The sequence below is a fragment of the Agelaius phoeniceus genome, chromosome 7 (genome assembly GCF_051311805.1).
Source record: "Agelaius phoeniceus isolate bAgePho1 chromosome 7, bAgePho1.hap1, whole genome shotgun sequence".
In the NCBI taxonomy this organism is placed as follows: domain Eukaryota; kingdom Metazoa; phylum Chordata; class Aves; order Passeriformes; family Icteridae; genus Agelaius; species Agelaius phoeniceus.
Window position 1 is genome coordinate 45,964,691 of NC_135271.1, and position 13,365 is coordinate 45,978,055.

The window sequence follows — 13,365 nt, forward strand, 5'->3', positions numbered from 1 at the left end:
ATTCTAACCCATGGACTGACAGAACCTGCCCCTCCTCTCATTGCAATCTCCATCAGACCTTTGGGGTTTATTGGTGGTACTTTGGTAATTGTATTTTACAGTGAAGCATAAACTCTTGACTTGCATTAACAGGACATGAAGTCACACGTGCAAATATGCTCCAATACTCATGCAGCTTTGTACATTCAGCTAACACAAGTTAAAAATAAAATTTTATACAGCAGAAATGTTCCCCAACTTCCCCAAGAGACAGAGACAGTTACAAGAAGCAGAAAAAGCAGGTTGCCTTTCTCCTAGAATCAACAGAGAAAAATTAATGTATCTCAAATGTGTAAGGCACTGAAGTAAAAATAAAAATCCTCTCACTAACACAGTATTTTTGAGAGTGGAAGTAAGGAACTAAGTTAAACTTTTTTGCAGGATTTTTTCCATTGATACATACTTTTATACAACACTGATTTCTGTGATAAACACATGGGCCACTATGTTGCACACAAGAAATTCAGACTTCTTTTTGTAAGTGCTTAAATTAATTTTGGATCTTTTTTAAACTTAAGCGGTAAGAGGGACGATGCCTTGTGAAGGCTGACCTAGAACAGGGACTAGAGAGAGCTAAAGAATAAAGGAGGGATTTATTAAAAGGCCTCCATGGATCCACCTTGGACAGCACAAGGGCCCAGCCAGGGCTACACCCAAGATGAACCAAAATGGTCACAAAATGGATGACCAGTCACAGGAACTCTCACTCTGATCAGTTCTGCTCCATTTGCATATTGGAGTTAATTGTCCAGTTACAGCTTTAGACCATGAGGTCCCATCCTACTTGTTTTTCTCTCTTCAGCCCATATTGTTTGTGCTCTTGGGCCTGAGATTTGGATCATTTGTCCTTGGTCCCCAGCTAGAGAAGGAATTGTTTTGTCTCCCTACTCTGTGCAGAGAGCTCACCATCCCCTAATATGAAACTCAGAAGTACACATTAAAGCAGCACAGAATCTGAAAAATATAAAAGCTAAAACCTGAGGCATCTGTGACATGTCTGAGAAAACGACCACTCAGTAATTTGCATTTAGTTCTCTCTTAAGAAAACAGCTTGATTTTTTTTTACATTCCATGAAAATGCAACGATTATTTGATCTGAAGCGTAAAAACATATGAAATATTGAATCTTAATTCTGCAACTTCTTTATAAGAGCAAGACAACAAAAGATATCAGCAATAAAACATGTTAACATTTGCCTCCTAAACAGAGAAATCTAATCAACCTCCGTAGGGTTCAGCAACATTGGCTGACTGAAAGAAAGGAGTGTTGCTTGCCACCAGGCAAGAATTAGGACTTGCAGGAGAGATGTAACACCTACTTTTGGCATTCATCCAGGGCCAGCACGTGGGGATGGTCGTCCTCAGCCATGGTGATGACGGCCTCGCGGTTGAACGCCCCGCGGCGCCGCTGGTCCACGCTGTGCCTGGTGATGGAGGACGTGGTGGAGCTGGTCCAGTACAGAGTGTCCCAAGCTCTGTGATAAGCCAGGCCCTCCACGGACCCAACATCTGCAAGATACAGTTACAGACGGCAAATCAAACTCTCAACCAATGGGATGGTTTTGTTTGTCCTCAGAGCTGATCCTGCAGACCCGCAGGGTTCGGTTATTTCAGCTCATTATAATTTTTATAATTTCTTCTGTTTATTTCTACTGTAAAAATCTTATAATTTCAATAAATTTAAATTAAAACAACATAGAGGGCAAGACCACTGTTAATAACACTTTACTATATTTATCAATTCTAACAAGCATTAAACTGGTATTATATATTAACTGTATACCACTACAGTGTCCCCAGATAACACTTTAGAAATAACAAACATCTATCCCAGACAACAATTATTTTGTCTCATTTTCAAATACCATTTAAACCAGGTCTTGGCACTTTGTATTGTTTAGCACCATCTCTCAATGTATTTTGTAGCACTGACATGTTATACTAATAGGGATCAGAGTACCCTGTTGTTAACAACTGGATTGGCTTTTGCTAAACACCTGAAAATTACTGAAAGAATACCAGCTCTGAAGGTCTCAGCATCAATATATAATTTTAATAAGCCATGACACCACACTCATTCATTCAACACAAAAAACTGTGAGCTAGGAAAAAAAAAGGATATTAATAAGCAGCTAAAACATAAATTTAATGTCCTGGAAAGATAAATTGTATTTAATCCCAATATATAAAAGTGACAAACTGTGAGAAATAGGAATAATTATTTTCTACCACTATTTGTGAATTACTACAGAAATATGTATGTTGATAACTTCACTTATTTTGCTAGAAACAAATATTTTTAGACCAGAAGGTTCCATGTAGTTTATTAATGAGCTACAGAAGGCAAAAATCTAGAAATATCATTAGGATTATATCATGTTGGCTATTACAATTTACATCCAGCTTGCTGAAAATATGCAATTCATACATACAGAACAAAAAGTCCCGACTTTTTGGCTTTTTGGTTGATCACTTTGAAAAAGCAAACACTGAATCAAAATTTTGGGGCACATAAATCAAAACTATGAGGCCAATAATGATGTATCAGTTTTTTGTATTTTTCTTGTTAATGCACTTGGCTATCTTCTGATGTCACATTTTGAGAGATACCTGTGGAAAAGTAACAACAATTTGTATTCAAGAAGAAACAACAGAAAAAATAAATAAGATGATACTTCTTACAGGGAGACGAATATATTTAAAAAATAGTTTGCCCACTTATGAAACAGAATTTATGAAACAAACCTCATGTGCCTTCAACTCACCTACAGGTAACTCAAAATATTGAAATAAAGTGAAGGTTTTAGAAATCACCAACTGAAATTCAAAGATAACCAGTTCTCAAATATCGTAACAGAGATTTCCATTAAATTTATACACTGAATCCAAATTCAAAACTACATACAATTCCCCAAACTAAAACAAATGTTTTTAGATATAAGATTTAACTACTAGGTTTCCCTGTGTGGAATCACAGCTTGGTCTCAATGGTCCTAATGGGTCCCTTCAAACTCATATATTCTATGATTCTATTAAAAAATGACAGAGATATTGACATTTTCTGACCAATTCTACACTTCATTTGTAAGGAACAAACCATAAAACCATTTATTACTCTTCATTTTTAAGATGACAGAAAAAATAAAAAAAATAATCTTCCTGGTGTAACCTCTTGAATTTCTATCCATTTTTTAGCTTTGTTTCCTGTCTGAATCTGTCAAGAAATTTGAGAGCAAACTGATTACAGAACATAGTCCAAAACTTTTCTGTAGCAGACAAAAAATATTGATGGTCTTCCTGTCACAGTGAGATGTGATCAACTCAAACACAACCACAGGGATGAAAGTGCTCTTCAATACCAGATTTGCTGTTTGAGTAATTCCTGTACTAAAGAGGGAAACTCAATTTTCCCAGGGGTATCAGAAAGCAAAGTTCCCCTTCTTACATCATACTGCAGTTCCATGTTTAGGCCTGTGAATGGTGGTAGAGGAAGGTTTCATTTCAAGTTACTGTTTATAAAATGGTAATTTCTAAATTTTTAGGCAACAGCTACATGGGAGGTTATGCCATGTATGGAGAAAAGCAAACATTTAGCACACAGAGGAAAAATGTGTTAATCAATTATCTAAAATATGCAGTTTTGCAAAAAAACCATTGCCATATAAATTATTTGATACATAACTGAAATAGAAAAACTCAGAGTAAAAAAAAGCTGTTTCAAAAAAAAAAAATCACAGAAATTAAATTGCTACAAGACAAGGAGAAAAAAATTAAAAAGAAAACCAAGTGCTGCAAACACACACCAAATGCATTTTCTTAACTCCACCAAAAGCATTCATTCTGAAGGATTTACACCAGGCACACAGTTTATATTTGCTAATAAACTTTTATTTTTATCATGTTCTGTACTTATGGAATTGACAACTCAACCGATATAGAAGGGACTCATTTAATAGCTTTAGAAAACTATAAATAAGGTGGTTTTAAAGTCAAGGGCAATGATTTAGAGAGTGATACAACTTTTAGATAAATTCATACAAAGGATAACACAAATAACTTCGTTCTTGCTAGCATGTGGTGTGAGCTGGATATGGCAGCAGAGCACTTTTTTTCTTATTTATATGTTTCTAGATTCAATTCGTCTGGTTTTTGGTTTTTGGGGGTTTTTTGTTTGTCTTTTAGTTTTTGTTTTCTTGCTTGTTTGTTTAGTTGCTGATGACTCTCCAAATTCCTGTAAATCTTTTTATCAGTGATAAAACAGTGACCAGGGACAGTTTTATCTTAGAAAACACTCTCTAGGCTTTAGGCTGTTCCTTAAAACATTTCAGCAACTTTATATTTCTAAGGACAGGACACTGGAGAAGATTCCTGAGCAGTGTTATATCATTACTGATTTGCATAGATATGATTTATATTTACTTATTTCATACGCCTTTAAAGAATATTCTAGAGCACTTTTTCCTTAAATTTAATTTATCATTACATACTCAGTTACTAGAAAATACATCAGAAATATGTACTCATCCTCGCTGGTGCTACAGTTGGGGGATTTAGTCCCAAGGTTGAAAATTAGCAATTTGTTTAGTCTAAGCTTCATATTTCTGCAGCATCATGTAATATTCTGAATTGGTAAAGCATAAAGAAACTGGAAATGAAAAGAATCCCATTTGTTTCGCTGACATATTGAATTAAAACACTGATGGCATTAGATGCCTACAGCACTGATTAAATTTATTCTAGCCATGAAGCAACAGTTTATGATTTTCACATGAATAGCATACTTAAATGAAAAGAACATTAATACAATATGATATTAATATACAAATACTCACATTATTCACCTGCCACTGACGTTCTGAATTAAATCAGTAATGGGGTGTATAACTGATTAAATATCTACACAAGAGAATGCAACAGCCTATGATTTACAAAGGCAATGCCAGAGTGATCACATCATTATGTTGCCAAATGCTATCTATCACTTTTACTGAAGTTAACGAAGATGGATTGCATTCCACAGATGAGATGCAGCCTATAAATATTGCCATGCTGATCTTCAGCTGACTTTCTCGGGGAACAGGCAAGCAACAAATCAATAACTGAAGAACTCAGAATATGCTCCCTTAGTAATGCAGCCAGAAAATAAAAATACTAAAGGGCAAAGTTTACATTATGCAATAATAGTTCAGTTTGGTTTTATATATATACATATATATATATACACACACTAGTTCTCCATTTTCTAGATTTTTACCTCTTATCTCCTGTTTTGAAACCATCTAGAAAGTTTACAGTCAAAACTTTTCCAGTTGCACCACTTCAATTACCTTGTTCCTTTAATTTCCCATTTCAACCAACTCCTTTTCTTTAACAATGATGGAAAGCAAGAGCAACTGTCAACATCATCATTTTTTTAACACTGAAAAGCCATCAAAGTAATAAATAAAATTGAGCATCAACAGCACTTTGCTATCAGAACATTGGCCACGGCTTTGACGATCAGTATTCATTCTCTGGCTCAGTTTTGCAATTTCCCTTTCAGGATTCAGCCTGTGGATGGTTCCAGCAGGCTGGTCACAGGAGGGGGCTGTGGTTTCTGTCACTCTGTTTGTGTAGGATTCTGGTGACAGGTAACAGGTGGCCAGAGTTTGATCTGGGCTGAAAGCAAAGCCTCACGAGCACCTGAAGCAAAGTGTTTATTTTCACATCTCTCACTGACTGCACCATCAGAACTTCACATAATTCCCACCCTCACTTTGCCCCTCGAGTACCAGAAAGCCTTTTGCCAAACAATAGTTCTAGGACAGAACTATGTTTATAATAAACTGCAGTAACCAATCATGACATCATTCTATTTAGCCTTAGAATATAATTTAGTTTCAGAGCAGGTGAAAATTCTGCTAAGATTATACCAACAATGAGCAAATATCTGTATCATTTTTCTCTGTCTTGAAAAAATAAACCCATGCTATAAGCTATCCCACATAAAATCTTTTTAAATGCAATAAGACAACAGGAACAAAGGCTTTGGGTTCTTCAAGGTAACAAGTAGCTTAAGTTAAAGACACTACAAACATCTCCAGGGATGCAACCTTACCACTCAAACTTCCTGAGACAATATTGGAAAGAATGACCATTTGTTGGGAATGATATAAAGAAATATAAGACTATTCTAAGAGCAGAAAAATCACTCGCTCTTTTTGTTGGGTTTTTTTTTTTTGGTTGGTTAGTTGTTTGTTTTTTTTTTTTTTTTTGTGGAAAGTGTAATAGTCAAATACCATATCTAACAAAACACTTGGTGTCTGCCAAAACCATTAACAGCTTTTTGACAAAATCTATACCTACCTCCAATTATTTTTTCCAGATAATGGATATAGTCCTTCCACAAATGTTCCCTGTTTATTTACCAAGGAACATCACAAGAGAGATGCAAACCTGCAGGACTCTGTGCTTTGTTATCTGAGATATAACTTATTCCTTTAATAAATTTAGGGATTGTCTTAGGGCCAGCAGGAATAATGTAGCAAAGGACTACAAAAACTTAAGAAAATGCAGAGAACTCAACAATTTAGGAAGGCAATAGTATTTCGTATAACTGGAACTCTCCAAGGATATTTCAACAAATCATTACTAGTTATGATATCATAACTTCAATGTAGTTAAACATATCCATATAAAAGAAGTTTTACAGGCAGAAAGAGATCTGGAATGGAAAGCTAACACATAAAGATGGAAGTGTTTTACTAGATTATTAAAAATCTCAACAATTTTCATGGAAGAAATGTTTTCCTAATTATAGGAGCTCACATTATCTTTTTATGCATTACATGTGCACTCTAAAAAAACCCAAAACTCCTCACCCTTACCACCTTCAGAGCAATATCACAACAATCCTAATAAGCTTTCTAATAAATGTGTATAATCATACACTTTTATTGCTGCTGTTGAAAAAGAGCTATTTGAGGCATTAATGACAGAATAGCCTAGTAAAGCCTCATGATCTAATAATATTTGCTAGATCACATTACCCTTTAGAAAAAGCCCAATTAAATTAAAGGGATGTTCCTCTGCAGCTTTTTCCTGACAATCCACCAAACACAGTTTTACATTTTATGCAACTAAATCACATCTGCTGATGGAAAAAAAATAGCAAATACATACATCAATATAAATTTAAGGGTAATGCTTAGAGTTGAATAAGTCACAAACATTGTTCATTCTTCATGAGCAATCTCAAGTGCAATAGGCAGGAACACTTTTCCCCAGTAAAGAGTTTGGGAATGCTCAGGTCATACCAAACTAAAAGATCAGTGTGAGTCAGCTCCCATCATGAATATATTTCAGAGTTTCACACCATGAACACCTAAACTAAGCATGAAAAGCGTAGGAATGCACATTTCTAAAAAAAAAAAAATTAAAAATATTTAATATAAAATTAGTAAACTTCATCCACCTATAACAGCAACTCATAGATGTTACCCACTGATCTTAGCCTAGCAGAAGATATCCCTGCCCTGGCAGTGTCTTGGAACAAGATGATCTAAAGGTCCCTTCCAACCAAAACACTCAGTGATTGACTGATTCTCTAATATCAGAATAGAGAATATTCTCTAATATCAGAATAGAGAATCTGCATTCTCTAATGCAGCAATGTACATTAAAAAAATTGCATTGATAAACCAGACAAGACACTTTGTTTTCCTCTAACAATGTTGGCATTGTAATAATAAATATTATGTTTTATTATTTAAGTATCCCAGACTTATCAAAGGCCTGTCACTTTCCCTCCTTTAAAAAGTGAAAAATCACTGGACCTCTATTCCAGCACACACAGTTATCATGAATTCCATTCATTTATGAAATGAAAAATGGCAATATTCAAGTATTTATTTTTAACAGATTAAAAAGTTCTTTTCTGGAGAAGAAAGTTCCAAAACTAAAGGGATCTCATACAATGTACAAAATGTAATGCTCTGTAAGAGAAATGGGAACATAAATGCCTTTTTGACAGTTAAATTGGACCCATTTAGTTGGGAAGAATAGCAGCACACATTGGAACATCTTTAAAAGATTCAGACTGTAAAAAGCCTTAAAATAAATCACAGGATCTGACACTTTACGTTAGCAGTGAAAAGATTTTTGCGTTCCTTAGGCATGAGCGCCTCAGGTTCAAAACAGGAACATTTTTTTCACAAAACATTTCCTTTTTGTGCTGTGAAAGACACTACACTGGCAAAATGTCTCAGTGCCATGGTTTACACAGGCAGGAGAATAAACAGCTCACTGAGTGTATCTCATCTTAATACTTTTCCCTCTTTCTCATTTGATTTTTTTTGTTTTTCCTTGCCTCCACCTTTTTTCTGTAATTTTTAACTTGCTCGTTGGTCTTCTGTCTACTGTTGTACCACTGTGTAAACCCATTGGAACACTGCACTGCTTTTCTAGATACACTGAGACAGGCATTGGTTAGTGAATATATTACTTCAAACTTCTCCCTATGATAAATAAATTTTAAAAATAAATAAAACAACTAATGAACTAGAAATTGAAACTTTAATTTCTAAAAAGGCTGCTTGGTATAAACATAAGCTTTGAAACAACTTAGACTGACCAAAAGACCTTTTATGGGAAATCACAGACAAGAACAAGGTTCTTGTTTCTAAAAAGTGGGAATAAGAAAGATTAACCTGATAAAGTTAGTTAAGAAAAAAAAAAAAAAAAAGAAGGAGAAAGACACTGCTGATTTACAGAGAGTTTAGAGACATGAAAGAATCCCCTCAAAAAACCCCTTCCATTGAACCAATAATGAAAGTGTTAGGGCATGGCACTGTGCACATCCTGGACTGCTTTATTGTTGTTGTTGTCATTGTTTCTTCCTGCTGAAGACAGGACCCCACCAGGTACAGGAATCTTGGTGAGTTTGGAATCTGTTTTTAGTGAACCGGAACAAGTTAGATAAAGTTGTTTATACGCTGTAAATCTACTTTCCCTGAGCCGAAAACGTGTTAGCTAATGGGTTGTTTATGAGTTGCAAATCTGTTCAGTGAGGTGAAAATTTGTCAGATAATGGCTTGTTTATGAATTCTAAATCAATATTCAGTGAGTCGGAACTATGTTAGATAATAGCTTTCGTATGGGTTGTAAATCTGTTTTCAGTGAACTGGAAACATGTTAGATAATGGGTTGTTTCTGGGTAGTAAATCTGTTCTCAGTGAGCTAAAAACATGTTAGATAATGGGTTGCTCGTGAGTTGTAAATCTGTTTTTAGTGAGCTGGAAACCTGTTTTACAAAGAGCTCTATGAGTCTTAAGTGGTTTTAGTGTGCAGAAAAGTTCACGGATCTGTTAGATTTGAGTGGCACATCTGATTTCAGGGAGGGAGAGATCCATCTAAAAATAGATCCTTTATGAAGAGATTTATATTCAGGGAATAAAAATCTGGGACAACACTTTCTTGGATGTATCATACCCTATTTTCTCTATTAAAGTCAATTACTGAGTAAAGGTTTTCACGATTTTTAGACTTCAACTTAATGAAGCAGAAAAAGAGTGTGGAACTGATATAGCCGCACTAGGTATTTCCAATGTGGTTTTGAATCTCTTCCTAATAAAGGAAAACTTCCTAGAGATTCATTCTAATAGTTTTTGAGGAAAAATAACAAAATTCAACATCAAATACATAAGTTTTCAATACTCAAGTGAAATATTATTACTAAAATCTCTCAGCAGGATTCCATTTAATAATTTCTAGATCACAGATTCTTAATGTGGAAATAAGAAAATTTTAGAATTTTTCATCTTCCAGTGGATGGAATTACTGGTGTCAACCAATCTTACCACTGATTTTCTCCTTATAGTTGGAGGTTGAACAAATACCTCCACTATATCAAGCAGCTTCATGGACTGCCTGCTGTTTACAGTGAGAGAAACAATCATGTGCAGACTGTGGGATGGAAGGCTACAAAAATACCAGCTGAAAAAGAATTACTCACCATAAACTGAGGGAGTTTAAAACACATGAAAGAGGGCAATAAATATATTCATGCATGTTTTGTCCCTTCTCACTTACAAAGAAGCATTTCTACAAAATGCCATAGTTCATGTGTACATTCCAAGTATGTACAGTGAAGGCTTTTATAAGGACACAAAATTTCATCTGACATTCAATTATTCAGAGTGCTGACTCTGCTAATGAAAAATGAAATCTGGCATATTAAGCTACAAGTAGAAACACTCCCTTACGATTTCTTAAAGCTATAATTCCCAGCTATGCTTTATGGAATGTCTTTAGCTCTTGTAGAGCAACCTATTATGAACTAATGAGGAATACTTTATTGTTCTTTTAAAAACCAATTTCTATCTGCATTAGTGCTTCACCAGTATTTATTTCTCCTCTTTGTCTGTTTTAAACGTTGAAAATTCCAGTGACTTTTCATATAATACTTTTATCTCTTATAAAACAAGAGTTAAAACTGTGCTTCCAACATCATCACTGCACATTTCTGTCTCTCCTCCAGCTAAGCTCAACTCTGAATCCCTGGGTGCTTTTCTGGGAGTAGTGGGAACATCCTGACAACATTGCTTAGTTTATCTTCAACATATCTCAATATAAATGTCATAAATTCCTCTAAGATATCCACACATAGGAAATCAATGGGAAAAAAAGCTCAACACCTAGGATCATATAAAATCACAAAATGGTTTGTCCACATCTTAAGGAACAAATGCTACATAGAACAAAGGACATTTTAGAAAACAATTACTGAAATTGTAGCCCTCAAATAAACCAGAAAGTATTGAAAAAGGAAATGAGAGCATACAAATTAAGTATCTTCATCTGATAAGTAACTACAGATGAATGTGGTTTGTTGCATATTTTAGAAAAAAACTAAGTAGAACAGAAATGAAAGATACCAGAAATTTTTACAATCAACACTTTAGTCATACAGATTTGTGGATGTTCAGCATTAAGCGTGTATTCCTTATGCATTCACATTCAGATTTTCCTCAAATTCAGATTTTCCCATGACAAACCTGGTACCTTCCTACATACACCTCGTATTACAGTTGTATCAGACTTGGTTGATAATTTATTACCAGATATTGAGATTTTATTGAGACCTCAGATGTAAAATATGGTTTGTCTAATTCTGAAGACTTTGGTGATGATGCTGGCAGAAATTTCTTGATAACAGTGCCAAGCTTCAAGTTTCAAAGGCTAGAAACAGGTTACATTTAATGAAATTTCTCCTACTACTGTGGTTAATGAAGGCATAATAAACATGAAGAGTGAATAAGTATATTGCTAAGCAAGGCTTTAATAAAACCAAATAGTTCTGTAGGTTGGAATTTGCCTCTGATTATCAATGAGCACAAATGCCTGTCTTGGGCTTCACTTCAAGAAGGGTGAATCAACTAAATTCACTGACCAAGGTCTTAATATTTTATACTGGGAAATGGCTACAACATAGAATTCACCCTCACTAACTAGAAAAATAAACAACCAAATGGTTTCATATCCAGGCAATGCACAGTGAGGTTTTGTTTCAACAGTAAAGCTCCTAAAATCACAGTAAAATAAATTAAGCATTGCCACCATCACTTCTGTTTTCTAGTAATATGCATCATACCTCATAAGCCCATTTTAAAACAAACTATTTTGAAGTGGTTAATGTTTAAATATATCTTACAGGGATAAGATAGAATGTAAGAATTAATTATGGTAAAATTTCATTGACTTTTATACTCTATAAAGCCAAGTGATCACCAACTTTTCACTCAAAGTTTATTGAAATAAAACAGGTGTGGAAGGGGCTAACAGAAGGCCTGTTAGCTAAAGGAGCAAGAAAAAGCTGAGAAGTAAGAAGAAGCTGATAAAGAGCTCTCTCCAAAGCTGTAACCAAAGAGACCGAGAGAAGAAAGATAAAAGAACTTTGCAGCTAGACGAAACATTTTTAAAAAGTTAATTAAGTCACTATAACTTCTCACCAATAGTATTATGTTGATTTATTGTGGCCAGTAGTAAAGATAGAAAAAGCATAAACAATTAGAAAGTGTATAAAAGTCAGCCATGTTCAATAATAGTGTTGCCAACTGAGACTGCTTGTAGCCTCTGCTTTATGTCGTGACCGCCTCAACAGGTATTTTGGGAAATATGGGTTTGTTTTGTTTTTTTTTTTTTACTTACTTTCAATTATCACTTTTCTGCCAGCCCAGTTGTCTTTAATAACTTGGATGTTTCCATAGTGGGCATCACTGAAGAAGATGCGATTGGTGCCCCTTCCCTTCAGGCTGTAGTCGAAGGCCAGCGCTATCACATTTTTGAAGTACTCTGGGTTTTCGTAGGGCCTCACTGGAGAATTCAGGTTGGTCTCATCTGAAAGGTGGATGCTTTTTAATATTGTCCTTCCCGAGTAGAGCAGGTAGCCCTCGTGCCTGAGGCAGCTGATCCCATCCTCTGCCAGGTACCCGTGAGCGCAGGCACAAGTTCTCCGCGCGTTGCCGCGGTAAAGGCAGAGCTGGTGGCATCCGCCGTTGTTCTTAGCACAGACATTGGTACCTGGGAAAAAGCATAATAAATCCTGTCTTTTATAAATAAAAATATACTTAGTTAACTTAAGCAGAAATGATTCTTTATGTATTCTGGGAAATTCTCCCCTTAAAAAATTATTTGGGCTATGTTCACAAGGAAAACAAAGGGCAAAAAGAGCAAATAATGCAACTTTAACCACACTGAAAGATAATTTTAAAGAAAGAATACAATCAATGACCAAATACAATTAATGTCCTTTTCAATTCACAACAGCATATATTTTATGAATAGAAAAAGATAAACTGGGTTATTCCTCCAAAACCAACTGAAGACTTAGAAAATGTTTCAAATCCTTTGCGCTTTAATTTTTTTTTAACACCTGTTACTGGCAGAAAGTCAAATTTAGCTACAATCAGAATATAGCACTGCTTTAAGGTATTTTCTACCAAGTTAAATATGCATGTATTGACTGGTAAAAAACTGTGTGAATCCAGTTCCCTGTTTTTAATGAAGACATTTCCCAACATTTTGCTCTAATTTAATTCAAAACCTGACTTCAAAAACCTACACCCCGACAATTGCACACCATTAAGGAATCACTGTCAAATTAGAAACTACAATTGTTACAGGTTATATTTAAAAGAACTATAATCATCAATAATTGGGAGCTATTTGTCTTTTTTATTTTGGACTATCTATGAATTACTATTATAGCTAGTTGAGATAATTCAGTTTCTGTTTCTGACAGCCTTTTCCACCTAAGAACTCAGCTTTTTTAGTATAGTAATTTTCCCA

General features: G+C 34.9%; 1 protein-coding gene across 6 annotated transcripts in view; it reads right to left on the reverse strand.

The window, feature by feature from the left end:
- The window catches only part of LRP1B (LDL receptor related protein 1B), a 638,345-nt gene that overhangs the window by 127,027 nt on the left and 497,953 nt on the right, over positions 1 to 13,365 (reverse strand). For all 6 annotated transcript variants that reach the window (XM_077181744.1, XM_077181743.1, XM_077181742.1 and 3 more), the window contains 2 exons: positions 12,226 to 12,597; positions 1,359 to 1,548 (listed from right to left, as the gene is read on the reverse strand). In XM_077181744.1, the coding sequence (XP_077037859.1) occupies positions 1,359 to 1,548; positions 12,226 to 12,597 (562 nt within the window). The remainder of the gene's footprint in view (positions 1 to 1,358; positions 1,549 to 12,225; positions 12,598 to 13,365) is intronic.